Source organism: Canis lupus, chromosome 30, assembly GCF_003254725.2.
Source record: "Canis lupus dingo isolate Sandy chromosome 30, ASM325472v2, whole genome shotgun sequence".
In the NCBI taxonomy this organism is placed as follows: Eukaryota; Metazoa; Chordata; class Mammalia; order Carnivora; family Canidae; genus Canis; species Canis lupus.
The window spans coordinates 1,303,422-1,326,400 of NC_064272.1; the positions used below are offsets into that span (position 1 = coordinate 1,303,422).

A 22,979-nucleotide genomic window follows, 5' to 3' on the forward strand; every position below is an offset into this window, starting at 1 on the left:
TGGTTCCTAGTCTTTAATGAACCTTCCCTGGTAGGCAGTATTTTACATGCATTGTCATATCTCATCGCTGGAGGAATTAAGCATATCTTGTGGGACTCCATTGGGAGAGGACCCTCGGGAACTTGTACTTCTGGACTTGCTGCTACCTTTTCCCTAGTCATTTTGATTCATGCTCTTTTGCTGTAATAAATCGTAGCCACCTCCTATGAGGTCCTTCTTGCAAATTACTGAATCTGAAAGTTGTCTTGGGGACCCCTGGTGCAACGGTGTTGCCTAACTTGCTCTTTTGGCTCATCAATGCATCACAAACGTTCTTCTGTGTTAGTTATGCAGGCCTGTCTCATTCTTTTTAATGGCTGTGCGGTGCTATGTTAGGAATATGCTGTGAGTTATTCCGCTATTCTAATGGATATTTAGGATGATTCTGGTTTTTCATTTTTATAAGTAATGCTCACATACATTCATTGATTTCTAAAAGTAGATTTACTTTAGTCAGTTTTGATAGGTACTGCCCTATTTTTTTAAAAAGACTTTTCCAGTGTACATTTCCATTAATATAACTTTGTATGCAATGGAGCTGACATTTATGATGAGAACAACAAATCGTTGTACTCTATTTTCCTATTCCTCTGTCAGGACTGTACTGTTTAATGACTGTAACCTCAGAGTCTAGTATTTTGATTTGGTTCGTAAGATTCATTCTTTCTTTCTATTTAAAAAATTTCAGCAAAGTCTTGTTCTTAAGCATTTATTCTTGCAGATGAAATAAGAGAATAGTTAACAAATTCTCCCTTTACCCACAATTGGGATTTTGATTAGAATTGCTTTGAATATAAATATTTAAAAGAGAATTGACTTCTCTATAGTTGTAAGATTTCATCCAGGACTGTTATTTTTCCATTTATACCTTTTCTTTCTTTCATGACTCCACCCTCAAATTGTATGCTCTAGTAACATGAAACTGCATGCAGGTACCCATAATTCCAGCATTTTCTCACTTTTTGATTTTGGCTCTGCCTTGAATTACAATCTCCTGGCTTTTTGCCTGGCCAACTCTTTGTCATCTTTCTGGTGAGGCATCACCTTGTCTAGGAACCTTCACCTGACAGTGTCCAGCCTAAATTAATAATCCCTGACCCCTCAAACACATATACACCATGTTCCCTTAAGACATTATGTCCATAAATGTATGTTCTATAATTGCTTATTTATGTAACTGTGAACTCGAGGGCACCACTATCCTCTGTTATACTTTAGACACTTAATACAGTCTAGTTCTTAGTATGTTTTTGTTAAATGGATAAACAAGAATCCTTCTTTACAGCTTTAGAATTTTCTTCATATAGGTCTTGACATTTGTAGGTGTTCTTTTACTTTTGCCCCACCATTAGCTAGTTGTTTATTGATAGTATGTGGGAAACGTTATTAATCTTTTCTCCCATTTATCTTGTAAATCAATCTTCTACTGAATTTCTATAGTTTTTCAGGTAGATTCCCTTAGCTGATTTAAATTTCTTGATATTATAATTTAGAAAGTGGTAGCTTGGAAATGAACAGAGATAATTAAAATATTCTCACCTTTTAAAAAATGCTTTCCTATTAAAGGAAGATCAGATGTTATTTCAGAAGATATTTTAGTTTTCTTATTTAAAAAAAAAGATTTTATTTATTTATTCATGAGGGACACAGAGAGGGAGAGGTAGAGACACAGGCACAGGGAGAAGTAGGCTCCCTGCAGGGAGCCCCATGTGGGACTCCATCCCAGACCCTGGGATCACACCCTGAGCCGAAGGCAGACGCTCAACCACTGAACCACCTAGGTGCCCATATTTTAGTTTTCTTATGTATCAATTCAATTATTATCTAAGTAAGAAGGAAACTAGATTCAGATTTAGTTACCTTATACTATGTGGATTTTCCCTCCTGTAAATCTGAGCCAAATGATTAGGCACCGTTAAAAAAAAAACACACAATTGTGAAGCATATTTGGTTATATTAATATTAGTGACTTATGCAGATGAACAAGGTGACCATGAGGTTGATTTGGTCATTGGAACCAATCTGATACATTGATAGGTGAATTTTGAAATTAGTATTTTCCTTCTTAATCCAAATAATTTTTTGTGATGATGATAAATTATGTAGGGATATGTGGTATAGAATTATTTTTAATAAATAAATTTAATATTTAGTATTTGTTTTTATCATGGTAAAAGAACAATTTATAATGAGGTTGTTTTTGTTTACTATCAAACTCTGCACTTTGAAGGCATTTAGAATAATGTCAGTTCTTTTCATAGTCCCTCTAATTTAGGCTCAACACTTGATGATTGGCAATAGATGATTGGTTTTTAAAAGCAATTAATTAATCAGGTAGGATTTCTAACCTTAACCTTTTTGTTCAGTCATTCAAGATCACAGTAAAAATGTATTACAGTAGAAAGCAAATGTGAGCTTTCAAACAATCACAATTATTTAGCAGTCACCCTTTCAGTTTCATTTAATTCTTGTGGTCCTATGGCACAAGTTTTTTTTTTTTTTTTCCTTGCTATGATATTTTCCAAAATTGGTACAGGAGCTTAGTTTGAGTTCTAGATGAATTAAGTGACATTTTTGGGAGAGCCTTGGCATGACTTGTCTTTTGGGGCACAGAACATCTTAGGATGGAGTAGCATCATAGTTTCTACTTACTGTTCGGTGATTAGATTTACAATAACTATCACTAAGCATTTGCTACTTGCCAGTGGCTATGTTATAGCAATTCATGTGCACAGCTTGTTTACCTCTCATAACCCTGAGAAGCAAGTAACTCTTATTCTCCCCATTTGACAGAAAGAAAGTGGAGGCCTAGAGAGTTCAAGCCACTTTCTTAAAGACCAACAGCCACTAAATAGTGGGACCAGGATTCAAACTCAGTCTGACATCAAAGCCTGATCATTTAATCAGGCTATACAAGCACAGTGTGTTATACTTTGATTTACCAAAATAAATCTCCTGAATTAAAACCCCCAGTTTTGTTGCAGTGGCCACTTCTTTCCTCTCTCTTCCTCTCTCTCTCTCTCTCTCTCTCTCTCTTTGAAAGTTAGGTCTGAGGATCTGACCTGGCATCCTTCAGGCTCATCTCAATTTTTCCCTGGCACCCTCAATCATATTTGTTCACTTTTGAAAGTGCCATTGAGTATTCACTGACACAGAATAGTGTCCTTGAAATCTGTCAGGTAATCCTTTGCTGTTTCATTAGAACTTTATAAAATAAGAAATGTATCTTGAAGTCTCAGATGGCTTCCCAGGGGAATTTTATCAAACGTTTAAAGAAGAAACCATACCTATTCTCCTAAAGCTGTTCGGAAAGATAGAAAGAGATGGAGTACTTCCAAATTCGTTCTATGAGGAAGTCTCAAAAGTATGGTTGATGAATTTCCTTTTATAGCCATGATGTCTAGTTACCTGTATACCCTTTGTCACCAGGGTTGGCACCCTTTGTCACCAGGGTTATATGATAATTGAATCTAACATTCTTGACCCAGATAAATTTTTTAAAAAAATATAACCAGTCACTTGGTCTAGCAGTGTTGATGACAGCCCTTTCCCAGGCTGTCCGTCTACTCTGACCTCTGTGGAGTCCCACCTGGGCACTGGGTGGCAGGACCAGTGGAGAGTGAGCTCTGGGCTTTGGGTCAGAGCCAAGAAGTCATCTTGGATCTTACTTGTTTAAAGTCCTCTGGCCTTTCATGCCACACACACATTGTGGTTCATAGTCCTTGATTAGTGGAGCTGCTCTGAGAACTTTAGGAAGTCTAAATGTAAGATCTCTCCCTTACATTAATGACTCTCTGCACGATGCTGTCTCTGCCATTTTATTCTGGTGTCCATTCCAGTGTGATTTTTTTTTTCTTTATGTAGGTGGCTAGTATATAATTTGATGTAGTTTATGATTATTCATTCACTGCTGAAGTGTGTTGCACTGTGAAGCCAGTCTTTTATGATCTGTAATGCCATTAGGAGGTCACAGGCCCAGCAACCAAACCAAGGAATGGGAAAAGTTAATCATGTATTAAACAAGTTATGAAAAAAATTTTAAAGTTTCAAAAAATATGTAAACTGTATAATCCAAGATTTCTCTAGAGACCTTGAAAAACTACCATCTATAAATAGGATTATCAGCTTTTAAATGTCACATATAACTGTTAAAAAAAAAAATCTACTTCTCATTTGGCGGCAGGATGGACCTCTCCCAAAAGAAACCAAAGGAAAACAGTGCCAGCATTTATTACATCTGAGCAGCTTTAAGTATAGAATGGGCTTGGAAACATTGACATTTCAAATAGCTATTTTTTTTTCTCATTCACCACTGGAAAAGAGAAAATCTTAACATCTCTGAAAAGGGGTGATACAAATTGAAATTTTATAACAAAATAGGACTTTACAATTCAATTACAATTCTGACATAAAGACCATTTTAGCAATATTATATCCTCACAATGATAGTTATAGATATATACATAGCCTAATATGTATCATTTACTAAAATTTAACTTGAGAACATAAGTATAGTTCATTGGACATAGATAGGCCTGTGGGGCAACAGAAAGGGGTTAGATTCCCTTCCCTTAGTGCTGGAAGCCCTGCACTAATGAGACAAAAGAAGCCTGTCCATTTGCCATAATCAGCAAAGAAAATTAATGAAAGGACCAAACCTATAGACTTTGGGGTGGTGTATGTATTGGGGTGGGAGATCCACTGTGGTAGATGCATGAACCCTTTCTTTTCCTTCAGTGTGTGAACTCTGCAGGGACGAGAGTCATTCCATAAAGCCCTGCAAAGCATCCAGCCCAGAGTGTTATAATTCTCCCTTCAGAAATCTCTAATTTTGCACTACTTTTTGAATTTTCCTAGAACAGAGTTCTGGGTTAATCTTGGGCATAATCTGCTTCTCTTTGTATTCCATCTCAGAATCACAGAGATGGCAAAGTGGCAGGGAGAGTGACTCTCTTCTTTTACTTGCTGCCTTTTTTCCTCAGAAAACAAAATGGGTTCAAAACTGGATACAAGTAGGGGCAGCTGGGTGGCTCAGTTGGTTAAGTGTCTGCCTTTGGCTCAGGTGATGATCCTGGGGTCCTGGGATCAGAGTCCTGCATCAGGCTCCCTGTTCATCGGGGAATCTGGTTCTCCCTCTCCTGCCCCTCTCTCTGCTTGTGCTCACGTTCTCTCTCTCTCAAATAAATAAAATCTGTAAAAAAAAAAAAAAAAAAAAAAACCCAAATAAAAAAACTGGATACAAGTATACGAGCATTTCCTTGGTTGATTATGGTCTAACCTGTTCTCATCTGAATAAAATTTGCCGATTAACATCTTGGATTTTATATGATGTCATTGACAATACAGTTGTGCATTATCAATAACTTTTTAAAAACTTTCCTCTGTTATGACTTGTTTAATTTCACTACTAAGTGATGTTATTGATGAGCAATTTTAGAATCTAATTTCCTAAAAATTTCAGGCAAAAATAGGTCTGGGATACTTCCTCCTGTTCAGCTAACCTGAAAAGCTGACATTATACCTTTATCCAAAATTGGATTCTGTCCTTTTAAATTTCAATTAATTTCCTGGGGCATCTGGGTGGCTCAGTCAGTTAAGCATCTGCCTTTGGCATGATCCTGAGTCCTGGAATCAAGCCCCACATCAGGCCCCCTGCTTAATGGGGATTCTGCTTCTCCCTCTGCCCCCTCTCCCCCATCATTCTGCTCTCTCTCAAATAAATAAATAAGATCTTAAAGAAATTAAAAAGATAAATTGTAATTATTTTTCTGATGTTAAAAGCATCCTTCCAAAAACCTGAATTTCAATCTGATCAAGCCTCTAGTTCTAACTACCAGTTATAGGAAATATTAGGAATAAAAGAACAGATTAGATAACATGAGTGTACAAATCAGTAAACTCCAAGAAGTAAAACAAAAACAAAACAAAAGAACCCCCCAAAACCCTGACAGGTCAAATGATCTGGTTTCCTCAACAAATAAATTATAAATGCCAAAGATATTTAAGAGACATTGTGGGGAATTTATTTGGATCATGATTTGAATACACCACCTATAAAACCAATTTCCTTGCTGCTTTCTCACCCCATGCCACTAGAGAAACCCAACCATTTTATGGAGGTATTTAAATATCTGCATATTTGATAGTATTAATTTATTTTTTTTAAAGATTTATTTATTTATTTATGATAGACACAGAGAGAGAGAAAGGCAGAGACACAGGAAGAGGGAGAAGCAGGCTCCATGCCGGGAGCCCGACGTGGGACTTGATCTTGGGACTCCAGGATCGCACCCTGGGCCAAAGGCAGGCGCCAAACCGCTGCGCCACCCAGGGATCCCCCATAGTATTAATTTATTATTTAACTACTGCCATTTGACATTTGGTAATGTTGTTGTTATTGTTAACAAGAGACCTTATACTTTAGAGGTAGATACAAAAAAAAATAAATAAATAAAAACAAGGCATGTTGTCTGGCTAATACCAGGAAAGCTCCAGACCAGATGAGTGCTTAAAATAAATTAGGCCCTTAACTTCTTGAATTCTGCCCGATGGCATCTTCTGGAAACACAGTAAACATGAAATGGAGCAAAGCTGATTAATTATGTCAAAATGATTGCTAAAACTTGTCAAATGGAATTTGGTAAGCAGATTCCACTGTTACCCTGCTTAGCCAAAGTTTCTCATACAGTTGTAGTAAGAAGATGTAGAAGATGATTAATTCTTCCTTTAAGAAAGCAAAAACAAACCCAATGTTTATTACCCTTATTCTCCTTCTAAAACATGAGAGAGATACCAGTGATTTAGAGACATTCCTCTGATAGTTCACTTATACAAATTCTACTTTGAGCTTTGAAACATTAAAAAACTGTTGCTACTTTTGAAAATACACATGAAAAGCAAACTGTTTGGACTATACAACACAAATTATCATCAAACTGAAAATATTTGAGAGCATCCAAACAACAGGTGTTTCTTTATAGATAATTGATTGATGTTCCTACCATTTAACAATAGATTCTGAAAAGTCTTAAGTAAAGCTTTTGGAAATTCAATCACATTTTAAGTATGTCAAGGGATTCCAGTACAGGTTTCCCCTGCTATCCGAAAGTGTAGTGTTCCAATGAAAGCTCTCATAAGCCAAAATGGCTTGAAGTACTTAAAGTTTTGCTTTATGCCATTTCACCTTCCTTCCTTCCTCTCTCTCTCTCTTTCTTTCTTTCTTCTTTTCTTTCTTTCTTTCTTTCTTTCTTTCTTTCTTTCTTTCTTTCTTTCTTTCTTTTCTCTTTCTTTCTTCTTTTCTTTCTTTCTTTCTTTCTTTCTTTCTTTCTTTCTTTTCTCTTTCTTTCTTTCTTCTTTCTTTCTTTCTTTCTTTCTTTCTTTCTTTCTTTCTTTCTTTCTTCTTTCTTTCTTCTTTCTTTCTTTCTTTCTTTCTTTCTTTCTTTCTTTCTTTCTTTCTTTCTTTCTTTCTTTCGCCATTTCACTTTTCTGAATGACCTGTATTAGTACCTGTTTTTACTAACTGAAAGAAATCAGAAGAGGATTTTTGCCTTTGCAGGGGGAAAAAAAAAACTATTACCATACTAGCCTAGGTCTTTTGAAAATGTGAAGTGGCATAGTATGAACTTTGGAAAGTGAGGAATACCTGTATTTGAACTCATGAATCCTTTGGTATTATCCATAAGTTATTCAATTTATTAAGTTACTTTGTCTTAAAATTTTGAAGTTTTTGTATATCAGATTTTTAAAAAAGATTTTATTTATTTGAGAGAGTGTGAGAGAAAGGGCAACAGCAGGGGACCAGTGGGGAGCAGAGGGAGAGGAAGAGAGAGTAGACTCCCCACTGAGCAGGAAGCCTGACTTGGGACTCGATCCCAGGACCCCTGGATAGTGACCTGAGCCAAAGGCAGACGTTTAACCAACTGAGCCACCCAGGCGCCCCCAGATATATATATATTTTTAACTCAGCACTCTGTCTTCTAGATGTAGAATAGAAATTTTAAGAAAGCCAAGTATACTGTAAGATAGCTGTAAATAATGAGAATCAACATCCTCACTACTTAAACAGATCTACCAAATACAAGGCAACTTGTGACTTTCCAATAAAAGCCTATTTATCATTTATATAAATAATTCTAGGATCCAAAAAGTGCCCATCAAAATGTGTTCAGTAATAGCAAATACTAAGCCTTCTGAACATGCTGTTTGCATATTTCTGCTTCACTATGCAGCATTTCAGTGTTGAATACTCCTAAACTATCTTCAAAATAAATACTAACGGGGGCACCTGGGTCCCTAAGTCAGTTAGGCATCTGACTCTCAGGGTCCTGGGATTAAGCCCTGCAATTGGACTCTGCATTCAGTGTGGAGTCTGCTTGAGATTCTCTCCGTCTCTTTCTGCCCCTCTCCCCTGCTCATGTACATTCTCTCTCTTTCTCTCTCTCTCAAGTAAATCTTTAAAAAAATAAATGCTAACATCTATGTGAAAAAATAACTGTGAAATGGATACCAAAATAAAATGGCTGGCCTGGGAATGTTGGGAATAAATGTGATCAAAACCTAGGCCAAGGTTCATATTTAGGGACTGCTTCCAGAAAGGTTCTGTTCAAAATAACTGTGGTCTTAAATAGCTAAAGTCTAGGAGACAGGGTTCAGTAGCCTATGCCAGATGCCAGGGTCAGAATCTATGGGCAACTGAGTCAGAACAGGGAGCCAAGGGCTGAGCACCCTCCCTGCTAACCTGGAACGGGTGACAGGGATCTACCATGTTATTAGGTGACGTGTGTACTTCTCCTCAGTTTTATTCTGTTTCACCATAATTCTTCTCCTGTCACTGACTATTTGGAGTTCTGTCACTCTTCAGATTAGCAACTCCTGATATTAATTAGAAGTGGCACGTTTGTAGGAATGGAGATTTGTCCATGCCCATCCATTTCGTAGAGTTCCTACAAAATTTTCTCCTGAGCTTATTACCAGTCAAGATGGCTTCCCAAATTCCTTAATTTCACGTTTGGGTTCTAGGTCCTCAAGCGTGGCTTAGAGAGATGGCATATAGCCATGGCAGTGTTAACTAAAATGAGCTGTTACCCTATGCAGACAAAGAGAACTTTTGTATCTTCCATTCTGTGTTTTGAAGGTGACAATTTGGCCCTGCTATTTAAAAAAATTTTGTTTTACTGTTTTGTGTTGTCTCATTTAATCTGTAAAAAGTTTAAGGATATCTGTTACTTGAGAGTTAGTACGTGTTTGTATACTCATGCAAAATGTATTTAACAGATGAGTAGGACTGAGTTTTGCTAAGCCTGGTTATTATTGTGGAATACAGTGTTGAGCAGTGAAACTGGTTGAAAATGTTGTCACGTGAAGAATGTGACCCAACTTTTCTTTGGTCACATCTTCCCTCTTTACTGTTTACTACACGTCAACCATACTGGCATTCCTTCTGCTCCTTGAATGGCCAAACTTCTTCTATCTGGAGGCTTCTGCTCGTGTTGCTTCTCATGCTGCCCTACCAAACTCAGTCCAGGGATTCCTCAAAACCAGAATTAAGAAAATTTAAAAAAGAAAACCAAGAGGAAGGAGAAGCTAAAACTAACTTTCACAGGTTCTGAGTTGACCTCAAAGTAGTTGGCTCAAGATTTCTTCTCTTTAGCCTGGGTATTACTAGTGGTTCCTAAGAGCTGCTCAGTTGGAGATTTTTATAGAGACTATTGTGTTTATGAGAAATGAATTCTATTAGGAAAATCCTTATGTGATTTTAAAAAGAGGCCATATAGAATCTTACAAACGAGAGTAGAAGCTGGAAAAATTGCTGTCAGCAGTTAAAGGTGTGAGTCTGGATTTTATAAAAGATACCAATTAGTATCAGAGAAATGGTTTCAATGAACACAGTACAGTAAGGTAATCAGACAAGTCAAAGATAAAGCAACAGGTAAGACTTCTTAATTTATGAGACTCTGGCATACATTCAGCAGGTAAAAAAAAAAATTGAAAGCAATTTCGTATTCTTGATAGAAAGTTGTTCAGACATTTTCCCCAACAACCCCCACAGTATCCTCTGGAAGGTATGCTTTGAACCATCTGTTTCATCAGGGGATTACAGTGTTTGGAGACTTAGTTATTTAACATTAACCTTGTGGAGAACTTTTAATTGCAAAAAGAAAAATTGAGCAGATTAAGGTAGAAAATACTGTTTGAGAGACATAAGTAATAATTAGAGTAGATTGACGTTCAAAAAAGTACTTAGTGTAGACAAGAAAATGAAATAATAAAGAACAGTGGAAGACCATGAAATTAAGCAAAGTTTAACTCTGTTGTGAGACTACATCACCAAGTTTCAAAGTGATCTTTGGAAGGGAAAGTATCACTGTACTAGTGGGATTGTGCATTTTTCTGTATTGCTATACTGGGGTGTATGTGTGCGTGTGTGTGTGTGTGTGTATGTGTGTTGAATCTGAGCATCATTCTACAGATGTGAGGCTATTTTTGTAGATAATGATAGTTTGGCATTGGTCTAGCTTTCCTTCCTCATCTGGGAAGTGAATTGTGTGTCATTGTAAGATTGTTGATGTCTTAGAGGACAGTCTACTTCAGGCAATTGACCTGGAAACTTTGTGTGATGGTTTGCACCAACTTTTGGGTGTCAGGCTGTAAATAAAGTACAGATAAGTACTGAATCTTTTTTAAGTAAATCAACACCATGAGCATAACATTATGTGTTTATATGTGTAAAACAAGAAAGGGAGAGTGCAAACTCTTCTAAAGATTTGGGGAAGGAATTTAAATTTCCTTTATGGGACACGTGGGTGGCTCAGCTGTTTGGCGCCTGCCTTTGGCCAAGGGCATGATCTTGGAGACCCAGGATCGAGTCCCACATGGGGCTCCCTGCATGGAGCCTGCTTCTCTCTGCCTCTGTCTCTGCCTCTGTCTCTGCCTCTCTCTGTGTCTTTCATGAATAAATAAATAATATCTTAAAAAAATACATTTACTTTAAATTTTATGTTTTTCTCTATCTTGTAGTCCCCTCTTGATTTGTTTAGCTCAGAATTCAAGAGCAAGGACAGCAGCGAGTGTGTCTTATCTATTTATATTATTAGCACCCAATAGTGTTTGGCACATAATTGGGCTGAAAAATATATGAAACAATGAAAAAAATTACTAAATTAATGGTTACTCCTAAAGTTATTGTTGTTTAACTTCACATATTCCCATTTTCCCTGAGAAAGGTAGTAAACAGTATGCATGTCTTGTATTTATTTTGGTGAAAAGTTCTTGTATTATGCTGGAAACTAGAAATTTATCTAACACCTCCTCTCAGAATTGGAGGAAAAGTTGAAAAGGCATGTATTTTCTTTTTTTTTTTTTTAATTTTCTAAAGTTAATTTTAACTATAATTTGAGAAGTTTGGAGGTACATGTATTTCATTAAAAGCGATTGGAGACAACTCACATTAAAGTGAGCACAAACACTACATTAGAAACTTGCCCTTACTAACTACCCTTGAGTAGGACCTTCTGGTAATTTCTCAGAGAGAGTATAGTTGACTCTTGGGACAACACAGGGTTAGGGGTGCCAGCCCCCCATGCAGTTGAAGATTCCTGTGTAACTTTTGATTTCCTCCCAAACTTAACTACTAATAGGCTACTGTTGACTAGAAACCTTACTGATGACATAAACCATTGATTAATACATATTTAGTGTGTTAAATGTATAATATACATTACTTACTATACAGTAAACTAGAGAAAAAATGTTAAGAAAATCATAAGAGAAAATACGTTTATGGTGTTGTATTTATCAAAAAAATTTGCATATGAGTGAATCTGCACAGTTCAAAACCATGTTATTCAAGCATCAATATTTGCTTCCCCACCTCATTCATTTATTCTATTTCCTTTCAAACCCCTGATTCTTAACTGGGCACATGGCCACCTGGGAAGAAATTAATTATCCTGCATTCCTTGTAGCTTGATAATAAGATACTCTTATGACCCAAAGAGAAATAAATGGAAAAGTCCTATGGTAGTTTCTGGGAAAACATACCAGACAGATGATGCATGCTTTTTGCCCCTTCAAGTCTTCTTCCATTTTGCTGTCTGGAATTTTGATGGGATCGCAGGAGCTCTGGTCATCATCTTGGAGCATGACAAGAAGGGCCTTGATAGGAATTGCAGAGCAATGACCTGGAAGGAGCCTGGGCCACCATACCAGCCTTTGATTGCCTAAGTCTCGACTTCATTTAGTTGACAAAATATAACTTCTAATATTGCTTAAGACATAAATTCTCAGGTCTTTGTTACAGCCAGACCTAATTGTAATGGATACGCTATTTTACTACAGGTCAGTTCTAACATCTCATGATTCCATTGACCATTTGAGGATTGGTCCTTCTCTTCTTTATTCTGCCACATGTAATCATTTACTCTCATCTTGGAATTCTGTGCCAGGATTTGCTGTTGGCCTTGATTCAGAAAATAATTGATCTGAGAAGTTTTACTAGATTGTCCACAATAGTACAGGGTTAACACAGAATACTCACCTATTTTGGGGTGGGGGGGAACAGCTATATTCTAAATTCCAGAATGTCAGCATCATCCTTCTCTCATAAAGCTTAGAACCCTCTTATGGTACTCGAGTGTATTTGGCTTTTCCTTCAACATAACCCATGCAGTTGGGGAAGCCACTTTTTAGGGGCATTGGAAAGATAGGCACATCTTATTATGTAGTGCTCAATGTGGATATTTGATGCTCAGGGGCTTTTGGGGCCCCACATCTGGTGAGAAAGCTAATTATAGGTCACTGTTGAGCAGGAGAGATTTTTCTTCTCATTCTTTTGGCTCAACCTAATTTTTTATTAATCACTTTAGTGGTTTGGATAATCTTCCTGACAAAGACAAAGTGTTAGCCGTTGCTTTGTCTTAGGGTAAATGTCGAAGTGCTTGATGTCTACATGTAGAAATGTTCATCCATGGGAGCTAGAAATTGGGTAGCAAAGATTTTTTTTAAATTTTTAAAATTTTTTTAAAATTTTTATTTATTTTATGATAGTCACACACACAGAGAGAGAGAGAGAGGCAGAGACATAGGCAGAGGGAGAAGCAGGCTCCATGCACCGGGAGCCCGACATGGGATTCGATCCGGGGTCTCCAGGATCGCACCCTGGGCCAAAGGCAGGCGCCAAACTGCTGCGCCACCCAGGGATCCTGCAAAGATTTTTTTATGTCCTATATAGAGCTGAACTATATAGGCCATCTTTGGTTTGAGCTGAGTCACTCTGTGGACCTAGGATCCACCTTAACTTCCAAATATGTCCTCTCTCATAGATGAGAATAGAGAAACTCAGAGAGAAAAAAGGTACATTTCATTTTTTATAGCAGCCATCATGGTGACTATTGAGAAATATTCTCTTTCTGTGAAGATTTGTGAACTTGTCAGCCTGTGAAGTTCATCTGTGGTTTGCAGAGACATGTATCCTGGTTTGAGGGCATATTGTAAAGGCTGTGGGGCAAATAAAGGAGAGCCAGGAAAATGGAGCTCAAGATGAAGTATTCATCCAGAACTAGCGATCCATTCCTCTTGCTTTCTAGAGTTAGTTTCTGAAAGGATGCACCACAGATGTCTGGGCCAATTTTATGAGAAAAAGCTCCAGATACCTAGGACAGATGTCATTTAAGGGAATTGCCACTACAGAATTACTTCAAGGGGTGTTATTAGGCTTGGGCACATCTTCTATCTTTCACACTCGCTCTTCATGTACACCTGATGTGTATTGTCGAAACTGGAAGTCTTAGCAGGTTCTCTTTGCCCATATAACGGTTGTTCCTTGTAATTCCACCTGAAACTTCCATTGGAGAGCTTTATGATTATATTAAGTACTTTCTTTTTCTTTTCTTTTTTTTTTTTTTTTTGCTGGTGGGCTGAAAGGGTAAGCTGATAATTCAAAGCTTTGTTATCAAGGACTAGATGGTAAGTTTTTTGAAAGCATATTGGTGCTGTAGAATTCTAGCAAGTGTAGTGTCCACTTCATCATTGATTCTAAGACCTGCGTTAGACCAATTTGAGAAGTTAGGCGGAGTGAGAATCCTGGGTATTATAAATACAGTGATGGACTTGATATATCACCTTTATTTCTCCAACACCATCATTAACAGAGTACTTAGAGTTCTACAAAACATAGTTTTATTTTTAGAAGCCATATTGTAGTTATTTAAAGGAACCCCTGAATTAATTCCTAAAATGAAGAATTCTTTATTTTTGAGTTTGGGTTTCCCTATTTTCAAATATGTCAGTGTGCCAAATATTAGTATATCAGATGTCATAAATATTTTGTTCAAGGGAACGAGATAGCCAAGAAGCCTAGTGGAAATAACTTTATTAGTTATAGGTATAATAATAAATGGTAGGTGTCAAGAGGTCTTGGTGACTAGCCATTAACTGGCCACATGGCCTTGGTCAGGTCACTGAGCCTCTCTAGACCTGAGGTTCTCTACTGTTCTATCAAGTGAGGGTTAGAATGAATGATATCTATGGTTCCAGCCTATGAGATCTGTGCATGTTTTGCCTTAAATTCACTATGAGAAGGTCCTTGCCTTCAGGAAATTTCAGCTTTTTTTCCTAGCTTTCCTTACTTCTTTCTGGCTAGGCTCCAAAAGTAATATGCACTTGTTTATAAAGGAAAATTCAACTAGAAAATGTATTATGCAGAAAGGAAGTCTCCTTCAATCCCACCCTCTGAGAAATTCTTAAAATAGGTATATAATTGTCTCAGTTTATATCTTTGCATATATTAGTATCCTTGTGATATATACACACATATATGTGTGTGTATATAGTATATATACTATATACTATACTATATATACTATGCTATATATATATACTATAAACTATACTATACTATATATACAGTATATGTGTGTGATATATACACACATATATGTGTATATAGTAAGTGTATATATGTGTATGCACATATATACATATATATATCTTATTTGCACTAAAACTTGATTTTTTCAACACGTAACGGTTGAGATAATCTTTTCCATGTCAGTATAGATAATAAAGCTACCTTATTTTTTTTAATTGAGGTATAATTGACTATAACACTATATTAGTTTCAGGTGTATGACATAATGATCCAATATTTGTATATATTGTAAAATGATCACCACACATATACTTAACATCTGTTATGATAGAAGAGCTACGCTTAGCAACTTTCAATTATGCAATACAGTATTATTTACTACAGTCACCATGCTGTATTTACATAAGCTACCTTATTTTTAAAATTCCTTCTAGAATGTCACTAATTGAATATTGGAGGCATGCCAAATACACATTTTGGCCAAATGGTCATGTCTTAAGTCATATGTAGCTTGAAACTAAAGCTAAGTATCAGTTCATAGAATGGATGTCTGGAATACCAAAAAACTGTGAAATTTCAACAAAACGAAATTTTTTAATAAAAATCTGTAGTAGATTTAATTTTGACAATATATAGATTCTCCTTTTACCCCACTGACTGCTGTTAGATTGATCCTGCAGTTGCTATATTATACTACACAGAGTACAGTACTGCTGATAGTAATGTTGTCCCTTGGCAATTTACCTTGTCCTTTCCAATAATAACTAGGTTATAGACTAGGTGAAGATTTCTCTCCTCATTAACCACTGGCCTTGGAGATTTGTGTGATGATCATGAATTTCATTGAAGGAAACCGAGAAATTGAAGCATTGTGCACTGCTTGAAACATACTTTCTAAATATTTTCAGAAGCATACTTAAGATTGCTGCCAACACATATATCTAACTTTTAATGTTTTTGCTGCTTCACACAATTAGAGGATTGAAAAAAATTCTATCTTTAATTTTGACTCTAAAATTGTGGCAATAATGTCGACTTTTAAGATGTAACAGAATGTTTCAGTATCACTTGTATCATGACTTTCATCATTCACACACACCAACTTCAGCGTTGTTTCTGGAATAGAATGATATGAGACTTTATATGTAAGAAAAACGTGAACTCTCAAAATATAGCAGTTTTGTTTAAATTTGCCCCTCTCCCCTTATTTAGCAAATTCCAGTGAATAATTACATTCTTAATAGCAGTCATTGGATTTAGCAGGCCTGCTATTTTGGTATTCTTATCTGCAAAGTAGAATTTTTTTTTAATTTTTTTTTTAGGTTTATTTATTTATTCATTCAGAGAGAGCGCAAGAGAGAGGCAGAGACACAGGCAGAGGGAGAAGCAGGCTCCATGCAGAAAGCCCGATGTGGGACTCGATCCCGGGCCTCCAGGATCACACCCCGGGCTGCAGGCGGCGCTAAACCTCTGCGCCACCAGGGCTGCCCTGCAAAGTAGAATATTACGGGATTTTGGTGGCTGCTGTTTTCCACACAGCCTGTGTAACAGGAACGGACTCTTCCTCCGTCTTGTTGGCAGTTATTGTGTAAATATACAAGGCAGTTCCACAACCTCTTGTAACTCATGAAATTAGTCTTTGGCAGAAGAAGAAGAAGGAAGAAAGTACAGTACTCCTTTTATACTTTCTAGTTCTGTTCTATCCACTGTGCCATAATTACTTTCTGAACACAGCAGGTGAATGTGACCCAATCTTTAAAAGCTTGTGACCCCTAAGACATCCTTCACCATGTTTGGTCCATTGTCAGCCACAGTTAGCTGTCACTGGTCTCTGGTTTCTTTTTTTTTTTTTTTTTTTTTATTTATTTATGATAGTCACACAGAGAGAGAGAGAGGCAGAGACATAGGCAGAGGGAGAAGCAGGCTCCATGCACCGGGAGCCCAACGTGGGATTCGATCCTGGGTCTCCAGGATTGCGCCCTGGGCCAAAGGCAGGCGCTAAACCGCTGTGCCACCCAGGGATCCCTGGTCTCTGGTTTCCATTCTATACTTCTTGTGGATGCACCATGCTACTGTGAGAAACGAGGAACTCTTTCAGCAAGAGAATAAAGCAGGAGCAGGGTTGAATGCATTGCTAATGGACTGTGCTGTTGTATTTAAAGGAGGTCTGGGTGTTCAAGTGTGTGATGCACAGGATAGAGGAGGAGCACCGTTGTTATTGTGCATGTTATTTTGGAAAGAAGAACTTTGGTAACGTTTTCCAGAAGCACTCTTGATGCTAGGCTTCATCATTTGGACAACTGTGAATGCTCTTCTTCTTCAGTGACAGGATTAGAGATGTTGGCATTCTTTAGTAGTCTAAAATGTTAACAAGCTTAGTTTTCAAAGTTGGCCTCTATATGATTTATTTATTAGAATTTTAAAAATGTGTTTTGAAGTTCAATTTTAAGCAAAGCATGTTTTTGGTATACCATTTTTTTGCAACCGTTTTCTGCTTTGTATGTTTTATGTGTGTATTTTGTCTGAATCAAAGATGACTTTGTGGATGTCATTGTGATTTTAGAGATTTTCCTATTATTGAAATTTTTACATTGCTCAATTACAAAAGCCATATCTGGTAACTCTAAAATCTTAATCTCTGTGGGTCTTTTTCTAGGCTTTCCCCTAGCTCCCCTCTCTCATAGTTTTCTGTTACTTTGGTCTCTTCTCCTGATAAGCCTGATGATTTTTTTTAAAGATTTTATTTATTCATGAGAGACACAGAAAGAGAAGCAGAGACACAGGCAGAGGGAGAAGCAGGCTCCATGCACGGAGCCTGACGTGAGACTCAATCCCGGGTCTCCAGAATCATACCCTGGGCTGAAGGCGGCGCTAAACCACTAACCCACCCGGACTGCCCAAGCCTGATGATTTTTAATGAATTTTGGACACCGGTTATAAAAAATAGTAGAGATAACTTTAGGCTATAAATAATGTTATTTTCCTCCAAAAAGGATTTACTTTGGCTTCTCGTAGACAGAATCAGAGGTTGGGACTTATAGCTCTGCCTCAGTGTGAGGACTGGCTTGTTCCTTGTCCCCACCTCTAAGATGTAGTCATGAGGGATCCCATCTGAGAGCCTTGACTTTCCAAAACTCATCCTCATCCATGGGCCCTGAACAGTGACTTTTGTCCACCCTAGCCATAAAGCTAGCGAAAGCTCTCAGTATCTTCACAGCCTTGTAGGTGGTTACTGTATGCTCAGATCTTCAGTTTCTTGATGCTACCTTTGGGAATGAACAAGTGTCTCAAAGAGAAAAGCAAATCTAAATGTTAGATTTATTACCTCCTTAGCTTCTTTCTGGGACTTTTCTCACTCATGTTCTCCTTTGGTAGCTCTTCTTGCCTAGTGTTCATAAGTTGTTCTCAGCAAGAGGATTGGTTTGCAACAAGCTATTTAGCCATTGTTGGAATCTAATCTGTATTTGAAAGTGAATATTCAAATATTAAACATCAGTACATGTAGCATGCCTTGTTTGTGTTACTGTTATGTGCTGATTATATATTATAGTAATCTCTGCAGTCATAGCATCCTTTGTAATGTATACGTTCAGGAATGCCATAGGGGTGCCTAGGTGGCTCAGTAGGTTAAACGTCCAACTCCTGATCTCAACTCAGGTCTTGTTTTCAGTGTTGTGAGTTCAAGCCCCATGTTGGGCTCAACACTGGGCATGGAGCCTACTTAAAAAAAATTCAGGAATGCCAAAAATAACACTGAATAAGGCATTCAGGTATTTGGCCAAGTTTTAAAAATCTACCAGATTGATTTTTAATTTACTCATATTATTTATTTCATATGTATATACATATGAGAATGGTATTTCTTATTTTCACTCCTTTTCCTCTTCTTATTGGTGGTTTTATTTTCATTGTTGATTTGTAGAAGCTTTTTGTATGTAAGAGCAATTAATCCTTTGCTTTTATGTGCTATGAATGTTTATCACCAGCAAATATGGTTTGTAGGACTGCTACATTTTAGGATTTACTGAGTTTTTTGTGGCCTTTTATAGTTTTTTTTTTTTTAGCTCTTTTTAAAAACTAATGTTGCACAGATATTTATAAAGAAAATACACAGATATAATCACAATAAACACACGCATGTTTATACTTATATATCTGTAGTCACACATAAGACCTTGTTAATTATATTATTCAGATCCTTTATGTCATAATTTTTGAGGGATCATATTTATTCGCCAATGACTAAGTATTAACTTTACCTCTTCTCCTGATAGTGTTCTTGGTTCTTTTTGCCTTGAATTTGATCTTGTTAAATGTTCATATTGTGATCCCTGTGTTTTGGAAACAAGGGGGTGGTATAGATTCTTATTTTATCTTTGTCTCTTTAATTGTGAATTCTTCACTTCTTTTTCCCTCTTTTAATTTAGAAGAATGGATTCTATGGTTAAACCACCTGAGAGGTATCACAAAGGAGGAAGTGGCCCTGAACCTGAATCTTGGAGTCTAAATACAATATGAATGGGTAGCTGTGTGTGGGTCTTCCAGTCAAAAGGGAAGGATTAAAACAGAAAGAGGCTAGGATGGAATAGGAAGTATTTCTGGAATGTGATAGGCTGACTCAAGCAGAAAGTCTGAAGAAGTAGGAAGTAAATGGGTTATTGGGACCACATTTTGGTGATCCTGAAGCTAGGCAGGGAAATGAGAAATAATCCTTCACTTATAAATTTAGGTGTTCTTTAGACAAATAACCAAATAAGTATGCATTTACAAAATAAGTCTGTGTCAAAGCTTGCTATACAGAATCATCCTTCATGCTTTGTTTATGCTGATCTTGTTTTTTGGTTTTCCTTTATTCCAAGAGCTGAGTGCACCACGATTCACATGAACTAATCTCATGCCCATTCTTGGAGTTTTATTTGTCATTTGACATTCTAACCAGGTGACTTTTGGGGTGATCGATAAGGTTGATAATCTTACCTCAAAGAGATAGTTTAAGGGGCCCCTTGGTGGCTCAGGGGTTGAGCATCTGCCTTCAGCTCAGGGCATGATCCTGGAGTCCCAGGATTGGTCCCACATCGAGTTACCCACAGGGAGCCTGTTTCTCCCTCTGCCTGTGTCTCTGCCTTTCTCCGTGTGTCTCTCATGAAGAAATAAATCTTTTAAAAGAGAGAGATAGTTTCAGTCTGTCATATTGTGGGTCAGCCTAGAACTGCTTTCCTTCAGTTCTCTTCTGCCTTTTCAGCTGTGCCCACTCCCCAAATCATAAATATCCATTTCCTTGCATACATTAAGCAGATGAGATGAAAATGTGCTAAATATGAGTCGATGGCCATGTCTGCAGGCTGGTTTAGTTCTCTCCCCAGAAGCACGTAGATGGTGGCTTACTGAGAATGGTGTGAAACTGTGAATTCAGGTTCCAACAGTATTTTCAGGTGCCCATCATGCCCAGATTGCTGTGTATGGCAGGGGAAGCCAGGAACCTCTATTGAATGCTATCCCCGAATTCAGGACAGTTAGCTCTTCAGAAATGGCACTTTTATTCCAAAGGGAAAATTTAGAGAACAGAGTGTTTTCCTTTGGCTTCAGCATAAAATATTATTTTTTTCTATCCCTAGGGGACTCATTCTCACAGTTCCGGTTTGTTGAAGAGAAAGAGTGGGATGGTGAAGTGTCAGGTCCAAAACAGGTAAGATGGTTTGTCTTGAATGTGGATTGGCTCTTCTCAAGGCTGAAGACCTTTATGGTAGAAGAAAGGTGTGCAGTGGTGCTAAGCTTCCTAGCTTGGTGGCCCGGTGAGTTGGCAAGGCCATTAATGGGGCAGAGAGAAGGCAAGTTGACTTTGAATATTTTAAGTTGATGTGTGGGCAGGACACATCCCAAACTAAATTCATCAATTCCCCATCAAAACTGGTTCATGACCCACTTACCTCCTCACAAGGTTCTGTTTTTGCTTACTTGAGAAAGAAAAAGATGACAAGAATTTTGGAAAGTATAATGATCTGATCGAAGGCTATTTTTTTCTTTAGCTGCAAAGTGGGCTTGCTAGCAGGTTCTTTTCTCACCAATTAGTGTGCCTTTACATGGACACTGAGACTTAGAATCTAGGAAGTAATAAGGTTCCTGGACAGAGGGGACAGATTTTCAGTACCCAGACTAGGTTCTGTGCACATTGACCAAGGTTCTGTGCACATTGACCTCAAGACTAGGGTGGTGGGGCTTTGTTCTAACCACCAAGGCTGGCTTCTGCTGCTGGCCTCAGAGCATGTAGGAGAGAAGGCATCAGTACAGTGAGGCTGCATGCTCCAGTTGTGAGAGACCACCAGGGTTGGCCAGGTACATATGGGGACGAGACTCTCCAGGCAAAAAGGAACCTCCCAGTTATTTTATGACCTAGCCAAAAAGTGAATTGTTATTATTCCAATTAAGCCTACTTTAAAATTCACACTTGACTATTAGAAGCTTTTCTCCTCAGCGCATTTTATATGTTAGACTTTCTGCTTTAGCCGTTTAGGGGAAAGACTGGTCCTGAGCGAAGGAGTCTTCTTCCAAAGTGGCATTTGATGTCAGGTTCTAGGCTCCAGGACCCCGGCAACTCCACCTGGTGGTTTGACAAAACTTGATGGCAGCCTGGAGGCCACACAGTGTCTGCTGGGCCTTGGATGATGGGCAGGAGTTAGAGACCGGGGTGGGGGGAGACGACGACAACACACATTCCAGAAGCAGATACAGCCAGATGTCCATCATTCAGGACATGGCTCAGAGGCACAGGCTGGCTGTTCCCTGTATCCTTGTGCATACACCTGCCTCCTTTAGTTGTGGAGCATGTACCTTGCACATGATGCAAAAGAGGGCAGAGGAAGTTGGACACTTGCAGCCAGACCCCAGCACGCCCCAGGGTCCTTCTGTCTGGGGAGCTGGGGGGGGGGGTGCAGGTGAATGGTGCGCAGGCAAGGCAGAGACCAGGTCCTCACCGTGTGTGCGTGGTTACCCAGGCGGTGGGGAGGCATGATTCAGGATGTCAAGTGGTGACACACCCATAGGTTAAGCATTCAGGATCACCCCTTCTATCAGGTTGAGAGTTTCTACAAACTTGAAAATGCAGACACGGCCACGCGGGTCTGGTCACAGCCCCAAGACGCAGCGTGCTGGTAAGAGAGGCCATGTGTGCTGAACGTCTCGCTCCCTGCAGGGCTCTGCCGCCCTCTGCCCCGCTCCTTGAGTACACTGCGCTTTTTGAGAAGTGAGTTCCTTTGTTCCAGGGCCGGGGCCCCCTCAGGTGCTGTCCACACTGCATCTGGCCACACTGGGGAGCATTTCGGAAGGGCTGCTGGAAGCCACACTGCTTCCCTCTACCCTCCTGCCCTGCTGGGGTGGGGGGCGGACCGTGGGTTCCCTCCTCTGGGTCACTGCCTGCACTCATTGCAGGCCGGTCTCCCCGAGATGATCCCAATGTTCCTGTGGCAGAACCCAGACCCGAGCAGGTGACCCCCAGCTTTCCTTCGTACTCGAAGCCAGTGATTTACAATAAGCTGTGTTTCTAGTGGGGCCTGTGGGGCCTGTGTAGACGGGTGCTCAGCGGTGCTTCCCTCTAATGTGAGGCCATTATAAGCAACTCTTGGCTTGTTCTTTCTCTTGGGTGGCCGGCGCGCTGGAAGGCAGCCACTGGACTGTCCTTAAGCCTCGAAGTAACCTGGAACGTTCCCTCAGATACTGTCAACTTGGGAGGTCATCGCGGGGGCAGGCCTCGACTTCCACGAACAAGGAGAGGGATCCAGGGAAGCCAGCAGCCCATGGGCGGGGTGTGCTGTGCTGTCTGGGGCGGGTAGAGGTGTAGTCCCAGCCTGGCGGCTGTGCCCAGAGCCCCGCCACACTGCGTCCCCGGCTCTCCCCTCCACTCCAAGGCCGCCCTCTGGAGTGATCGCTCTGGAATCACGTAGATTCCATGAAATGCTTCTTTTTCTCTCAATCTGCCAGTCATTCCAGAAGCATCCTTAGTTTCTAGGCTGCTGTGCAATGTTGGTGTGGGGTGAGGACTGCCCTGTTCCTGCTCTCAGTGTGACCTCTGGCTCCAGAA

The 22,979-nt window shown here is 38.9% G+C and overlaps 1 protein-coding gene and 1 long non-coding RNA gene across 2 annotated transcripts in view; one reads left to right on the forward strand and one right to left on the reverse strand.

Annotated features, from left to right (window-relative positions):
* The window catches only part of LOC112676196 (uncharacterized), a 55,625-nt gene extending 43,057 nt beyond the window's left edge, over window positions 1-12,568 (reverse strand). Inside the window, exon 1 of the long non-coding RNA XR_007407272.1 lies at window positions 12,079-12,568. This is a non-coding gene — a long non-coding RNA (uncharacterized LOC112676196). The remainder of the gene's footprint in view (window positions 1-12,078) is intronic.
* Window positions 1-22,979, forward strand: part of AVEN (apoptosis and caspase activation inhibitor) — a 172,946-nt gene that overhangs the window by 145,394 nt on the left and 4,573 nt on the right. Inside the window, exon 3 of the mRNA XM_025473340.3 lies at window positions 20,521-20,591. Within this exon, the coding sequence (XP_025329125.1) occupies window positions 20,521-20,591 (71 nt within the window). The remainder of the gene's footprint in view (window positions 1-20,520; window positions 20,592-22,979) is intronic.